We start from the raw sequence: 13,771 nt of genomic DNA, 5'->3' as shown, positions 1-13,771 counted from the left end.
TGGGTTGTAAATATATCTACCACAGAACTTTTGCCAATTCAACTTTTTACAGGTGTACAATTTATTGTGCTTTTATTTCTATACACGACTCAAAGGTATGTACAAATGTGGCTGTTTCCTAAATATAGGAAAGACTGGAGACTCCCAAGACCCCCTAAGACCAAATCCATCTGGTCACCACAGACCAAACCCACTGTAGTTCAAGGTGGGTGTCCAAGGCAGCATTCGGTTTCAGTCTGTGAACTCGCAGGACGCGGCTCACCGTCCCTGCTGCCTGCCAGTCATGGCAAGGCTGCCCACATGTGCGACTGCCGTGGGGGCCCAGGCAACCAAAGCCTGTACCTGCTGCACCCAGAATGCCATGGTGAGGAGCCCCTGCCCTGAGAGGCATAATCAGATGCAAATGTGCTCTGTTTGGGCACAACCCACGGCTGTGCATCTGGGAGCCACAGGAGACATTAATCACTGGGCACCGTAATTTTTGTTATCAGTCTAACACTGATCAAAAGGGAAGCCTGTCTCCACCGCTGACCTGTGAAACGTCCCAATTATACTCTTTGGAAATGACAGGGGCACTTAACTCCCGAGCTGAGCAAATGACGACGATCAATCACGTTTGAATAACAATGAGCCGCGGACCTGAAAATTATTTTTGTATAGAATCTACCCAGGAATTTATGAAAGGTGCAAAGCAGCCAAGGTTTTCGGGCATTATGGCTCACAGCTCGTGCTGTGCGTATCAAACACTAAACAGAATTTATGTGTTTTAATTTTCTAAAAGGTAGATGTGGGCCCGGTGCTACAATGCATAACATATAACGCCAGATTTTAAATATGGGGGTCATTTTCATAAAGTATGGTGCTTACTGCTCACACCCTTGAATCTCACCGGGGACTTTCATTCCATTTCCTTTTCCTAAAAAATATTTAACTGCTTAGCTAACTATTAGGAGTTATACCTTCTTCCTCCCCAGCTAAAATGGTTTATTCCTGTGACTAAATCTGGAGTGCTAGGCTCCTCTTTGTTCCTAAATTAGCACTGATAAGGCTGTCCTCCTGGGCTGAGCTGTCTTCACGAGAAGGCAGGTTCATTAGTTCGTTTGTAAACACCCAGCCGAAGCAGCCCCGTCTCCTGGCCTGGCCCACATCTGCCACCACAAAAGCTGCTGCCTTTTTAAGGACTCAGCCACCCGCCAGGTCCTTCAGGCAAATCCTTTCTTCTAAAGACACCCGGGCCTTCCTCCTCTTTAGCAAGAGCTGACCAGGGCAGTCCCTTTCCATACTCAGTTTTAAGCTCTTTGGAGGCCAGGGTAGCCCATTAAAAACTACGTCGACTTAAGGTACCACTACACTTCAGCTTCAAAGCTTCCATTTTCCAGTTTTCGTTCACCTGGGACAAACTCGGCTGTCCCGGAGCCTACAGTGGTTAACTTCCACCATGGACGTGGGACACCGGGCTGTCTCCCATTGAGGAAGCGCAGAGCAGGTGCTGATGTGCTGAGGGGCAGGCACAGCCAGAGGGACACTCCTGCGGCCTGCTTAAGGATCACATCCAAGTGGCTGTTCAGGATAAAGACAACGCTGTCACTGATCCAGGGACCATGTCTCACGAGACCTCCCCCAGAAAGTGGTCCTGCCCACAAGGAGAGACCCATTTCCACCTTGAAAAAAGCAATCAAATGGTTCACAATGGTGGCAGTGGCTGGGGTAACCTTCCCCTCAAGGTCAAAGGTCACATCAGACAAGGCCAGCCCTGATGGACTTGTGGGAACAGACGTGCCAGCAGTGGGCAGGTCTCCTCCCCTGGAGGCGACCCTCTCGAGGCCACCTGGCGGGGGGGGGCACTGTGAGGGGTTGCTCTCGAGCCTGTAGGCCCGTCCTGAAAAACTCATTCTCTAGGGGGCCATCCAGAGTTGGGGACACATTTTTAAGATGACATCCGACTTGTGAAATTTCCTCAAGAGCAGCTTACTTTTAATCCACCTGAGAAGTGAGTTTTCTCATCATGATAAACAAACCCTGCATGAGAAACAAAAAAGACCCCTCCCCCGCTGTCATGCCAGGCGCCCGGCCCTCCTGAGAGCTAAGTCTCCCATGCCTTCCCATACAGGTTGGAGTTGTCCGTGGCCTAGGAGAGATGCAGGCAGGCGGGTAGCAGCTCTGCTGGCCAATCCCATGCTTCCCTGGCCAAGGGCCGTGGCAGCAGGAGCCGCCCCTCGGGCTCTCCCCGGCCTGGGTCAGGGGCCACCTGCAAGCACCTGAGCCTTGGGAAGGCCGAGCAATGTGGAGGGGATGCTGCTCCGCATGGTGACCGTGCAGTGGCAGGGCTGGGCCTTCCTGGGAAGGCGTGCCTCAGGCTCCGTGCTGGTTTCATACAAATTGATTCTCACCCACGGTTAAAAGGATTTAGAAAAATGAGCCTCTGCGATCATAATTAAACAAGCAATAAAATGGCTAAAATATACAATGCAATCAGTTTACGGAGGGCATGTAGTGATGGTACTAATTATTGGACAGGGAAGGGGAAGAGGAAAGGCTGCGGAGCCTGTACCGCCGGAGACCGCATGGCCAGGAGACTGCAGCTGGGCCATTAAATAAATTCTGTACGATCTAATTAACTTGGCGCGCAATCTCAATTACTTTTCACCCAAGAAATCACTTTTGTTCAGTTTTATGTGTGTCTGTTTCCCTTTTTAAAAAAAAAAAAAAATGATGTAAGGCACCGTCAGACAAGTGAACTCTAAACTTCATTTGTCTTTCAGCAGGCTTGATGGCTATGCATTTAAAAACCCATTCTATCTTATAAACTAAAAATTAAATGTACTCAGCTGTGATGGTCGTCATTGCATCTGCTATTTATATGCTAATGCCCTCCCTGCAAGACCGTGCAAATTACCCCACCAGGCCAATATCTCATGCGCATCTACGGGGCGGCTGCCAGGGAAGCACCTTCTAGAGGACAGAGGTTGGGGCCGCTCCCGGCGCTGCTGACCACGCTGACCACTGACCACGCTGACCACGGCAGGCGGCCTGGCTCACAGGCAGCCGGAAGGCCAGCTGGCTTGGCCAAAATAAAACTAGCTTCAGTGCAAACGCGGCTTCGTAGAAAGCATGTTTGCCTCCAAAATAAAAACCTCTGAAAATCATCCTAACGCGAATGATTTTTCCAGGATGACTCCTTTTTATAGAATCTAAATTCATTAAAAACGCTTTTGCAGTAATATCAGAAAACAGAGAAGAAGGTTTATACCAATCGAGGCTCGATGCTAATCTAACCTAAATCAGTAATGGAAATGAGATGTTGAACAAACCTCCATGGGGAGATGCCGGCGTCCACAGGAGGTCCCTGGGGTGGGTTCACCAGCCACGGTGCTCCTGGGACCCAGGCCTGGGCGAGCAACCACAGGGGCCCGGGGACTCAAAAGGCTGGTCCGTCCTGCTGGGAGGTGGTGCGAGGAGGCCAGGCCACAAGTTCTGTTGGGTTTGGCCGAGCGGCTGGCCAGACAGGGCAGGCCCAAGCTGAGGGGCCAGGTCTGCACTGCTCCCATGCTGGTAAACTCGAACCAGGAGCGCCTGTCACTCCTGGGTGTGGCAAAACAGAGCTTTCCCCTGGGGTCAGCGGTAAAACACGGCCTGAGTGGTGGCGGCAACCAGTTCCCCTGCACAGGGGATGGTTTCAGTGGTGTGCGTGAGGGAAGCAGCTAAGTTATCACTTGGGTTACCCAAACTTTACATAAAACATCACATCCGATAGAGTGTGTAATTGTCTCGTCAGGGCAACCTGAGACCTCCAAGTCTAACAACTCAACCCTCCTACAAGCTCCACGGAGAACGCCGACTTTGGGTGCGGGAAAGGACAGTCATGTGGATAGAAGGTTCCAACACACGCATACACTGCACCCAGACATGGGAAAAGGGCCATCTGCTTCTTGTCCCTGTTCCTTCCCACCCAGCAGGTGGCAGTGCTCACAGTAGCCGTGAACAGCAGCCTGAGGCTGGTGGACCAGCAGGCGAGCAGGCTCAGCTGTGCCCCTAGGGCAGCCTAGGTGTCAGAGGCACACTCATTGGGCGGCCCTTCCACCAGGCCTTCTGGTGAAGCAGGACGCAGAGGCTCCCAGGCCTCGGCCGCCTCCTGCTCCTCTCGGGCTGACCTCGCGAGAACTGGGTTGCCGGCCCCCCAGCCCTGGCTCTCAGCCCTCCCAGGGATCTGGCGGCTTGGCCTTCAGCCGTGATGGAGGGTACCCGTCAGCAGGGAAGGTTGTTTACCGGGCACTGCTGCGGTCCAAGGCTCCCTGATGGTCGGTGATTTAGCTCCTGCTCCTCCTGGAGGTGCCTGACGTGTGAGACATTTTGCTCCGCGTGCATTCTGCCTCTGTCCTTTTCACCTACAGGAAACCAAACCCACGGACAGCTCTGGCAGCGTCCAGGAAGCTTCTCCCAGCACAGTGGCAAGTGAGACAGCTTCTGCCTCACTCAACGGCTAAGACCTCTAGGTGCACGGCTGCCCTGGCCACAGGCACCCACCCGGCGGCTCCGCACCCCTCAAGGCAGGGTGGGAGGGCAGCTTCCAGGCGTGTCACACCGAGGACCAATGTTTGGTGGTGTGGCTGGCCACCACAGACAGAGAACCCTGTATGGGTTCAAACGGACTGGTGTCCACTTCTGTGAGTGAGTTAGGACGTGCCCAAAGCTAAAACATCCGCGGCTGCCACGTCGGACTCATGACTGGGGAGGAAAAAAAGCAGCGACCATATACGGAGGTTTTAGCCTCTGAAACAGATAGCCTCAGTAAAAAAACGGTAATAAAGGGACACTGCTGATAATACTAAATAGACTGACGCTGAAGATTATTTTTTCTGACTTACTAGTTGGTAGAAAATTAACATTTTGTTAATTACACGACACAAAATAACCAGTGATCTTAGCTACGTAATTAAACAGCAGGCAATTTAAAAGTTTGCAAAGGATTTTTATCAGCTTAACGAATGTAGCAGGCACGGGTGATTACACCTACCCCATAACAGAGCCAGGCGGGAAGCTAAATCTACCAAATGATCCTCCATATTGATCTATTTAAGATTTATCCCCGGCCTCCTTCCACACGGAACTGAGACAGATACACTCTATAAAACAAACAGTTATACATATTTAAACTGGCTGGAATATTCTTTAAAGACGGAACATCTATGTCAAAAGGAAAACAACACCATGTAGGAACCGAGGGCAACAGACAGAAACTGGAAATCTTACAAACGAAAAAGGACGAAAGGCCTGCTGCGCCTGCTCACATCGGCCGCCTGGGGAGAGACGCCAGGTCCCCAGAGGGCCGCGGAAGAGCAGGCGCCGGGCTTCGGGCTTCGCTCCCGCGACGGAGCCACCGTCATTTGATTCTAACTCGTCGCGTCCTATTTGCCTAGGTCCCTCACACATCTGTGAAAACTTTTAAGGTGTTTAAATCACGCGTTATTGAATTAGCGCTCCCAGCTCAGCCTGTTCTACACGCGGAGTTAACGATGCCGATCCCGTGCTAAGTGGGGAAACGCTGAGGCAAATGATTTAAACTCTCTGTAAATTTTATTTGAAAATTAGTGAGGGACAGCTCATTCATAATTTCTAATTAAAACGGCTCTAATTAATGTTGACAATCATTAGCGGCCCCACCCGCCCCCCGCACAGGCCGAAGCAGACGCGGCCCCATAGCAGACGCGGCCCCATAGCAGACACAGTCCCGCGGCGCTGCGCCACCCCCGCCTGCCTGGAGGAGCAGGAGATGCGCAGATAGGTGCCTGCCGCCTCTATTCTGGGAAGCGGGCTCACCTAAGACTGGGTGCTGCCACTCACAGCCTGGCGGGCCGCCAATCGCTTCATCTCCCGGCTGCTCCGAGCCGCAGGCCCGCGAGCACGGAATGAACGAAATCCCTGAGGGTTTCAGATCCGGTGACTTTTTTTAAATCAGTCGGTGAAGAAGGGTCTAGAAAGTGTTCGTTCAATTAACAAAGGAGGAAGGCGATTTCTCCCTTCCCACTGAAGCCATACACCTTCCAATCTGAGTGACTCCAACCTGACAGGCCCGACCGACCGCGACAATCACCCCAAGCGCCTCCTCCGACAAATAGCTCAGGTGAGGGCCAGCCACGCCCAAGAGTCCCTGTGGGCAAGTCTGCTGGCCAAACTGCACTGCCCGGCACAGGGTCAGCCTACCTCCATCTGGACATCTGTCGGGCACCGCCTAGGTTTACCCCGTCACAGCAGCATGACTGAGAGCAGCACCTCTCTTATCCTCCAAAGTCTCCTGACTTAGGCGATACGTAATGGCCCCCCTGTTAGCACCCTCACCTCCATCAGCCTCTCTGGCCTTTGGAGTGAATGGTGGACATTTTCTCAGCCGCTGACCTCCCAGTCCCTGCCGCCCAGAGCTGGTCAAGCGCATAAATGCTCGGGTTCTAGAACATGCCATGTTGTGCACCTCTGACCTGCCCAGCATGTGCCCGTGTGGCCGTGTAGGCCCTGCGGGTAAGCCGAGGCATAGTGGGGTCCTGCCCTCCAAGCAGCATGGCCCACAGGTTCCAGGCGAGATGAAGCCAGGCTGCAGGTGTGAAAACAGTGGGCAAGGACGAGGGCCTGCCACCTGCCCCCGGGGTCCTGGGACATCCGGATACGGCGTCAAAGGAGGGCTGGGAAGGGTGTCTGCTGGCAGGATGAGGTGACGGGGCAGTGGTGACAGCAGCTGACCCTGGGCACCACACACCATCCACTGGCTGGCTGCGCCCCCCCTTGGAAGGTGTGTGGCGGGGGGGCAGCCAGAGCGCTAACATGCAACCTCACACTTATTCAAGGCACCCAGAGCCTCCACCCCTGGTGGCCCTGCCACACGCAGCCTTGTGGCCCCCACCACATGCCAAGTACAGAACAAAGGCCTCCTGACCAGACTGCTCAGGCTGGCACCACCCCATCAAGCAGGAGGCTGGCGAGCACCCGGGGCAGGGCGGTGGCCAGAGCACAGTCAAGCTCCTAAGAGTGGCTGGGCTCTCCCAGGACCCCACAGGCTGCCCACAAGCTGAGCGATGCCTTGGCCCCTCTGGGCTGGGGACTCTGCCACCCCCAGCACTATAGCTGGCCCAGAAAGTCCCCAGGCTCCTAGGAGCCACAGCCATGCTACCCAACAGCTTGTCTTCCCCAGCCACTCACAGCAACATGGAAACTGCCACAGTACCAGCTGCCCTCCAGAGGCACATGGTCACTGCCATGGCCTGCCTGGCTCACCACCACATAGAACTGTCTGACTGCAGGAGCTGAGCCATGGGTGTGCCCATGGTGGGCGGGGGCTGGCAGCATCTGGTCAGCATCTCCAGCACGGGGTTTCAGCATAAGACAGGCAGGCAGAGCACACACGGTCAGCGATCACTGCCTGTCACCCCCAGCCTCCTTGGGACCCTGGACACTCTGTCACAAAGGAGTAGCTGTTGCACACAGCAGCAAAAGAAAGACGGAACGACTCACAAAACACTTAACAAAGCCTCCCCTTACTCAGCGACCGGCACAGGGGTGGCCAGAGAGCAGGTCCCCAGGGCCCTGTATCCCTTCCTGCTCAGAGTGACCGCTAATGGCAACCATCGCTCTGGACACAAGCCTTCTGCTCTGAGGCCATTCCTACCCTGGGTTTGCTAAGAAATTCACCCCCATAGTCAACACTCTAACAGAATTATCATCTACTTCCCATGACTAGAAAGTGATCCTTTTTTCACTGTGAAGAATGTATTTTGGTCAAAAGTCACAGAAACAACTTATTTCTTAGTTAAGTTACACACCAAAATGAAAACTCTCATAAAGTATCGCTGAGAACCCACAAGCCCATACCTGCAGTATTGACAACCGCAGCCAGTTCAAAGCCAGGTGGGTGACTTCCTGGCCGCTGTCTATTCCCCACCCGGGCACTCTCCGTTTCCTTAGATTCATGAGACAGTCGAAAAGAGAAAAAGCAAGACCGCCCTCTGCTGGTCCCCAGGGGGATTGCACACACTGCTTCCAAAGTCCAGGGCTAGCCTGAGGATGGAGCCTTGGTGGCATACTGACTTAAGAACCGGGCTACTAGCCGAATGGTCAGCAGTTCGAATCCACCAGAAGCTCCTTGGAAACCCTAAGGGGCAGTTCTACTCTATCCTATAGTGTAGCTATGAGTCAGAATCAACTCCACGGCAACAGGTTTAGCTTGAAGAAGCTGCACCCACTTGGCACTTAGAACGTGGAGCTCTCTGGGAGAATTGTACCCATTTAAAAATGCCCCCAACTGGAGGCTTTCCTGCCCGCGGGCCTCAGACTCCCTGGGGCCATCCTGTCCCTCTCCAGCACAAGGCGGCAGTAACCACATCGGCTGGACCACCCTGCTCTATGGAGAGTGTCAGCCACCCTAGAGCCAAGGTCCGGGGTGTTCTGAGGGGCTTTGAACTTGATCTTTTCCTCAGCAAGGAATATAGCTTTCTTTTCATACCAAAGCTTCCTTTGAAAATGTGGAGCGAGCTTAAAAACCTTTTCTTGTCTCTCGCTCTGGGCTCCACATCTTCTCCAGCCGTGGTCCTGGCCACCAGCTGCACGGCCCCTACCACGGCCACAGCGTGAACGCGAAGCCAGCCATGTAGCTCCAAGGCGACAGCTGGGCTTGGGGCTGGTGTTCCAGGGAGTGGCTAGATCTCTGAGTCCGTTTTCCAGGGTCTAGGCTGGAGCCAGAGATCAGCAGAGGCGGAGGACGGGACATTACACGCACCTGCGCCGAGCATGTAAATGTCACTCCCACGTCTGCTGTGATGGGTGGTTTCTGGGGGTCACCCTGTGGAGTGGACCTAAACTAGTTCCCTTCCTTGACAGCAGCCCCTGAGGGTGTCCCGTGGAGAAGCCCCCACTCTCCATCCAGATACCCTTCTCCAGCTCACGTCTCCTCAGGTCCCCAGAACGGGCTTGTGGGACGGGGTCTGCTTGGCCCCACCTGCCAGGGGGAGCCCTCGGCCTCCTTGCACCAGCCAGCCCAGCACGTCTTGATGCGGATGATCTCCACGGCTATGGGGTCACCACATTGGGGTGTGCGTGGTGTCCCTGGAGCAGTGTCAGTTTCTCCCTCTCCTCTGTCATCTAGTGCCCCGAGACAGAGACACCCACGCCCCATCCCTGTCCAGCGGCTCCTGCTATGGCTCCGACTCCATGGTCCATGCCCATGGAGGCACAGCCTCCACTTTGGGGTCTCCTTCTGAGCCCCCAAGGACCACCTCTCCCCCTTATACCGCCATGGTTCCTTCAAGGCCTGAAGGCTCGAAACACCCCAGCAAACAGTCTCTACCGCTAAAGGGACAGGGGTCTTGAGGTTCGCTGCGGCCTGGCCAATGCTCAGCTCCAGTCGGCAGTGCAGCCAGGGGCGGGTGCTACCCTCTTAGTAAGCCGGAGACAGCAGTCCAGCCTGACCCTTTGTGGCTCCTCGGAGGCTCCCTTGGAGGGCAAAGCACTTAGCACCTCCTGTCCTCGGCCACAATCCAATGATGGGGCCCTGGGATGTTATCACCATCGTGGCAATGGCTCTGCTCCCAGGAAGTCGTCCCTGAGGACCAGGTCAGACGGGCTAAGCAGGGCTCGGGGTGGCTGTGGGCAGTGTCCAGTACCCAGGCTTGCCCCATGGCCTCCCTGGTCAGCTCGGAGCTGCAGGAACACCCTTGGACCCGTCTCCAACTAGAACCTTCTACCTGCTCCCTGACACTTGCCTGCCCACACCCCTGCTGCCTAGAACCCTGCCACAGCCTCCGCTGACCAGGGAGGAAGACCCTCTGCTGCCTCTGTTCACAAGGCTGGAGCATCTGTTTCAGGACATCCACGCCAAGAGAAGAAGGATCTGGAGATTGTCCAGCCCCCTAGGCAACACCGGCTTGCTGAGGATGGCTGAGACTGGGCCCCAGAGGGGTCACGCAGAGGCAGATTGAGAAAGGCAGGATGGTGCCCTTCAGCACTCCCCACCACCCTGCCTGGCCACCGTGCACTCACCAGCCTTCTGGATCCTTCCTGAGGCTTGATGTTAAGCTCCTCATACTTCCTCACAGCGACTTCCAGCTCCGTCTTAAGATCGATGGCACACTTCAGCCGTTGGTCGTGAATCCCTGCGCGGGTGAACAGCTGCGAAATAAGGGGATGGATTACTGCTGCCCACAAAGGCGTCCGTGGCCCACCCTGCCGGTCTCGCGGCCTTCATCTCTCTACCCTATGAGGACAGGGCATTCTCTCTGAACACACCTGGGACAGAGAGAACAGAAGGGCTGAGGGTCCTAGCGGAGGGAGTCTTCTGGGCTCACGGGCAGAGAGTTCGGGGTTCAGTCGCCTGCTCCCATCCCCACGGTTGCCTCTGAGGGTGTGAGTCCTCGCTTGCTTTCTCTGCTCACTGCCTTAAATCCTCACAAGCTCCCTGCTGCCTAAATCCTCATCGCCAGCACACCCGCTGAGCCTGGCTCATGGCCAGGGCCCCCAGGGCCCGATGCAGGAGCCCCCAGAGCTGAAGCCCAGGTGCCCTGCTGGGCCAGGCACCTCTGCAGCACCTCACCTGCACCCAGGAGCACACGGACGGCAGGAACTTGTTCTGGATGAGCTTGAGCGCGTCCCGGGTGCTGTGCACAACGGCGCTGTTGTCTTCATCCTCCTGCACCCGCAGGGTGTCTGGGACAAGCACACGGGGGTCAGCAGAGGAGCCGCCAGGCTGGTCTCCTGGGGGCAGGGCAGGCAGCCTCGGGCAGAGATTGTGATGGCCCCGGGATCACTGGGTGCCAAGGGCACCCCCACCTGCTGGGGGACCTGCCGGTAAACCACCAGGGTGAGAGCCACTGACCCCTCTGCATGCTGTTGCTGTGCCGCCGCCCCCGACCATTACTGCTAACAAATCCCAAACTGACGCCACGAGAAGTAAATCCACCTTTGAATGATTTGGTTAAGACCTTTTTTAGCATAACTCCAAAGCCAGAACCCGAAAAGGAAAAGTAGAAAATGCTAATATTATGAAAATATAAAACCTTGTTTCACAAACACAAAGACAAAACTGAAAGGTAACCCAGCGGCACTGGTTAACACAGGTAAGCCCATGTGGAACCCATCCATTCAGACGAGAAGAGACAGACACAAAACATAGTAAACTGGTAAGCTGCAGCTAGTCCACAGTGAGCGTTCTCTTGAAGAAAGGACAACAGAGCAAGGCTGGGGGTACAGGTTTGCCCAAGTCCGAGGCCACGCGGGCCGTGGGTATGTGGTGGTGGGTTTTTTTCCAGTCATGTACGACTGCATGGTGTGTGGATGGGGGCAGAGATCACCAAGAGCTAGGCTTCCCCGGGGCAGGCATTGACGGCATTGAGGAAGCAAGGGCGGCTGTACTGACCGACCACAGGGTTCCTGCTGGACACAGGCAGGCAGCAGCCGGGGGAGGGGACAGCTGAGGCAAGCAGCGGGTGCAGGCCGGGAGTGGACAGGTAAGGCCACGCACATCCATCCAGGCCACTCTGAGGGCCACTGGCCACTGGCACCCTCTCCCACGTGTCTCTAGGCCCCTCTGATCCAAACACCCCAAAAGAGCTCACAATACCCTCCTCCCGTGGTTTGCCCCGCCTCAGGCCACCTGTTCCGGGACTCTCTCTCTTATGTCTCTCCATCAGCTCAGCCCGCTGCAGCCGGACCCCAGCCTTTCCTATCCAGACATGGACGAGAACTTCCCACAGCTCTCTCCACGCTGATTTCTACCCCAGCCCCCAAACCTGCTGTCGATGTGGCAGCCCTGGGGGTCTTCCCAGGCTGTCCCTCCAGAGTACCCCCAGCCCCAGGTCCTGAGTGGCCCACCCAGCCAGCCTCTCCACCCGGCCCACCTCCCTCCCCGAGCCCCAGCCACCCTGGCCTTTCTATCCTGGACAAGCACCACCTAGTGCCAAGGACTCTGCCCTGTGCTTCCCAACCCCGGCCTTGGCAGGCTGATGCCCCAGCGCTCCACCTCCCTGGTTGGCCAGTGGCCACTCCTCCTGACCATCAGACTGTCGGGCACGCTGCTCACCACGGTGGAGCTTATACACCTGGTGAGCAGACGTGTATCATAATAAGTTACATGCCGGCACACAGGTGATATGGCCACTCAACATATGGATGCTGGCTTTTCACCCCATGTGCCAGCCCGGGAACCAGTGCTATTGCTGCTTCAGTCCCAGGGCATGCTCACCTGCAGCAAGTTTAGTTCTCTGTGCACTGCTGGCTGGGCCTCTGACCAGGCAGGACGCTCCACCCCCTTCCCAGGAGCCCCTGTCACAAGAGGGTCCTTCTTACCCAGCCCCTCACACCGGGGTCCCTGCCCTGCTCAGAGCCCGCCGGGAGCTACCGTGAGATGCCAGACCAGTCAATGTGCTCTCGGAAGTGTCCCTGCCACCAGCCACAGCCAAGGAGGCTGAGGCTGCAGGTCCAGGGTCAGGCTCTGCTGTGGGGACACCCTGGGAGCTCAGGAGTACCAGCGACGAAGGAAGGTGGCCAAGTTACCTGAGCAGAGCTCCAGGTCCAACGTGTACTTGTGCGAGCCAAGCCCGTGGCTCCGTATGAACTCTTCCAGGTGGTCCTCGTGCTCCTCCTCTGACAGGTCCCCCGGGGCTGCCTCTGCCTCTCCACGGCCGATGGCTCCCAGGCAGCGTGGAAAGGCAGGCAGGGCTCTGCTGCAACAGGGCTGCTCCTCATCCTGGGGGCCAGGGGGGGCCGGGCCGAGGCTCGAGGAGGGAGGGGCATCCTCAGCAGCTACCCTCGGGGCCACAACAGGGCAGGTGGCCCCCGGGCCAGTGGCCAAGTCGAAGGGCACTAACAGCTGAAAGCAGTTCTCCACTTCCGTCAGGCAGGATCGGATTTCTTCAGACAGTTCTGCCAAAAGATGAGACCTGCTGATGGAAGAGCTAGGCGAACAGTGCCCCTCAGCAGGAAACCCCGTCCACCTATGGAGGGAGGGCCGTTCAGCACCAATTGGCTGGGGTGCCCCAGGTGCACAGTCTCCCCAAACACACAGCGCCTAGGGCACGCCTCTGCCTGCCACCCCCGGGATCCTTGTAGCTCCCCCACCGACAATAGAAGCCAGTGTCCTGGGTGCACATATTGATGGAGGCCGGTTCATTGCTCGATAAACTTCCAACCCAGCAGCCAGCCTGCAAGGTCACGTGCAATGGCACGGCTGGCAATAACCCCTCAGGCCTGAACTTGAGCCATGATGGAAGTTCACTGGTGCTTCACAGAATACCAAGTGAGATGCTCTACCCGGGGCAGGGGTGCCTTCAGGAGAGGGACGGGCAGGTGGGAGCTAAAACGACACACATCAGTTCCCAGGGCGCGTCTCCTTGCAGACCCTCCTCATGAATCTCAGACGCCTGCTCTCCAGCGGCCCCCTCAGAGGCCCCAGAACTCAGCTGCTCCTGTTCGATCACACCTGGGCCAGGGTTTCTCCATGGGGCCGGAGCCACCCAGAAGTGGCCTTTGGACAGGGCCACGCCCAGCAACAGGGTGTCTGGGTCTGCAGGAGGCTCCCAGGTACAGAACTGAGCCCTTGAAGCCTGGCACCTAGAGGACCCAGAGCCACCGCCACTGCCAAGCTCAGAGGACACTGCTCTGGTCACTGGTGCCGTGGCCCCTCTTCTTCTGTGCCCCTCACACCCTCTAAGAGGCTGGCTGCCAGGAGGTAAGAGGTGGGGCTTAGCCAGGCCATGAAGCTCAGACCCCAGCCTGCACAGACGCCTCCCTCCCTCCT

At 56.3% G+C, this 13,771-nt stretch overlaps 1 protein-coding gene across 5 annotated transcripts in view; it reads right to left on the bottom strand.

The window, feature by feature from the left end:
- UVSSA (UV stimulated scaffold protein A) overlaps nucleotides 1–13,771 on the bottom strand; it is a 42,995-nt gene that overhangs the window by 23,159 nt on the left and 6,065 nt on the right. For all 5 annotated transcript variants that reach the window (XR_010322173.1, XM_064286129.1, XM_064286130.1 and 2 more), the window contains 3 exons: nucleotides 12,529–12,897; nucleotides 10,571–10,683; nucleotides 10,021–10,149 (listed from right to left, as the gene is read on the bottom strand). Coding sequence is in view for 4 of the 5 variants with exons in the window: in XM_064286129.1 (XP_064142199.1) it covers nucleotides 10,021–10,149; nucleotides 10,571–10,683; nucleotides 12,529–12,897 (611 nt within the window). In the remaining variant the exon portion in view is untranslated. The remainder of the gene's footprint in view (nucleotides 1–10,020; nucleotides 10,150–10,570; nucleotides 10,684–12,528; nucleotides 12,898–13,771) is intronic.

This window comes from Loxodonta africana, chromosome 5, assembly GCF_030014295.1.
Source record: "Loxodonta africana isolate mLoxAfr1 chromosome 5, mLoxAfr1.hap2, whole genome shotgun sequence".
NCBI classification, from domain to species: Eukaryota; Metazoa; Chordata; class Mammalia; order Proboscidea; family Elephantidae; genus Loxodonta; species Loxodonta africana.
Note: the sequence above shows the minus strand (reverse complement) of the source record. Positions and strands in the feature narration are given on the sequence as shown.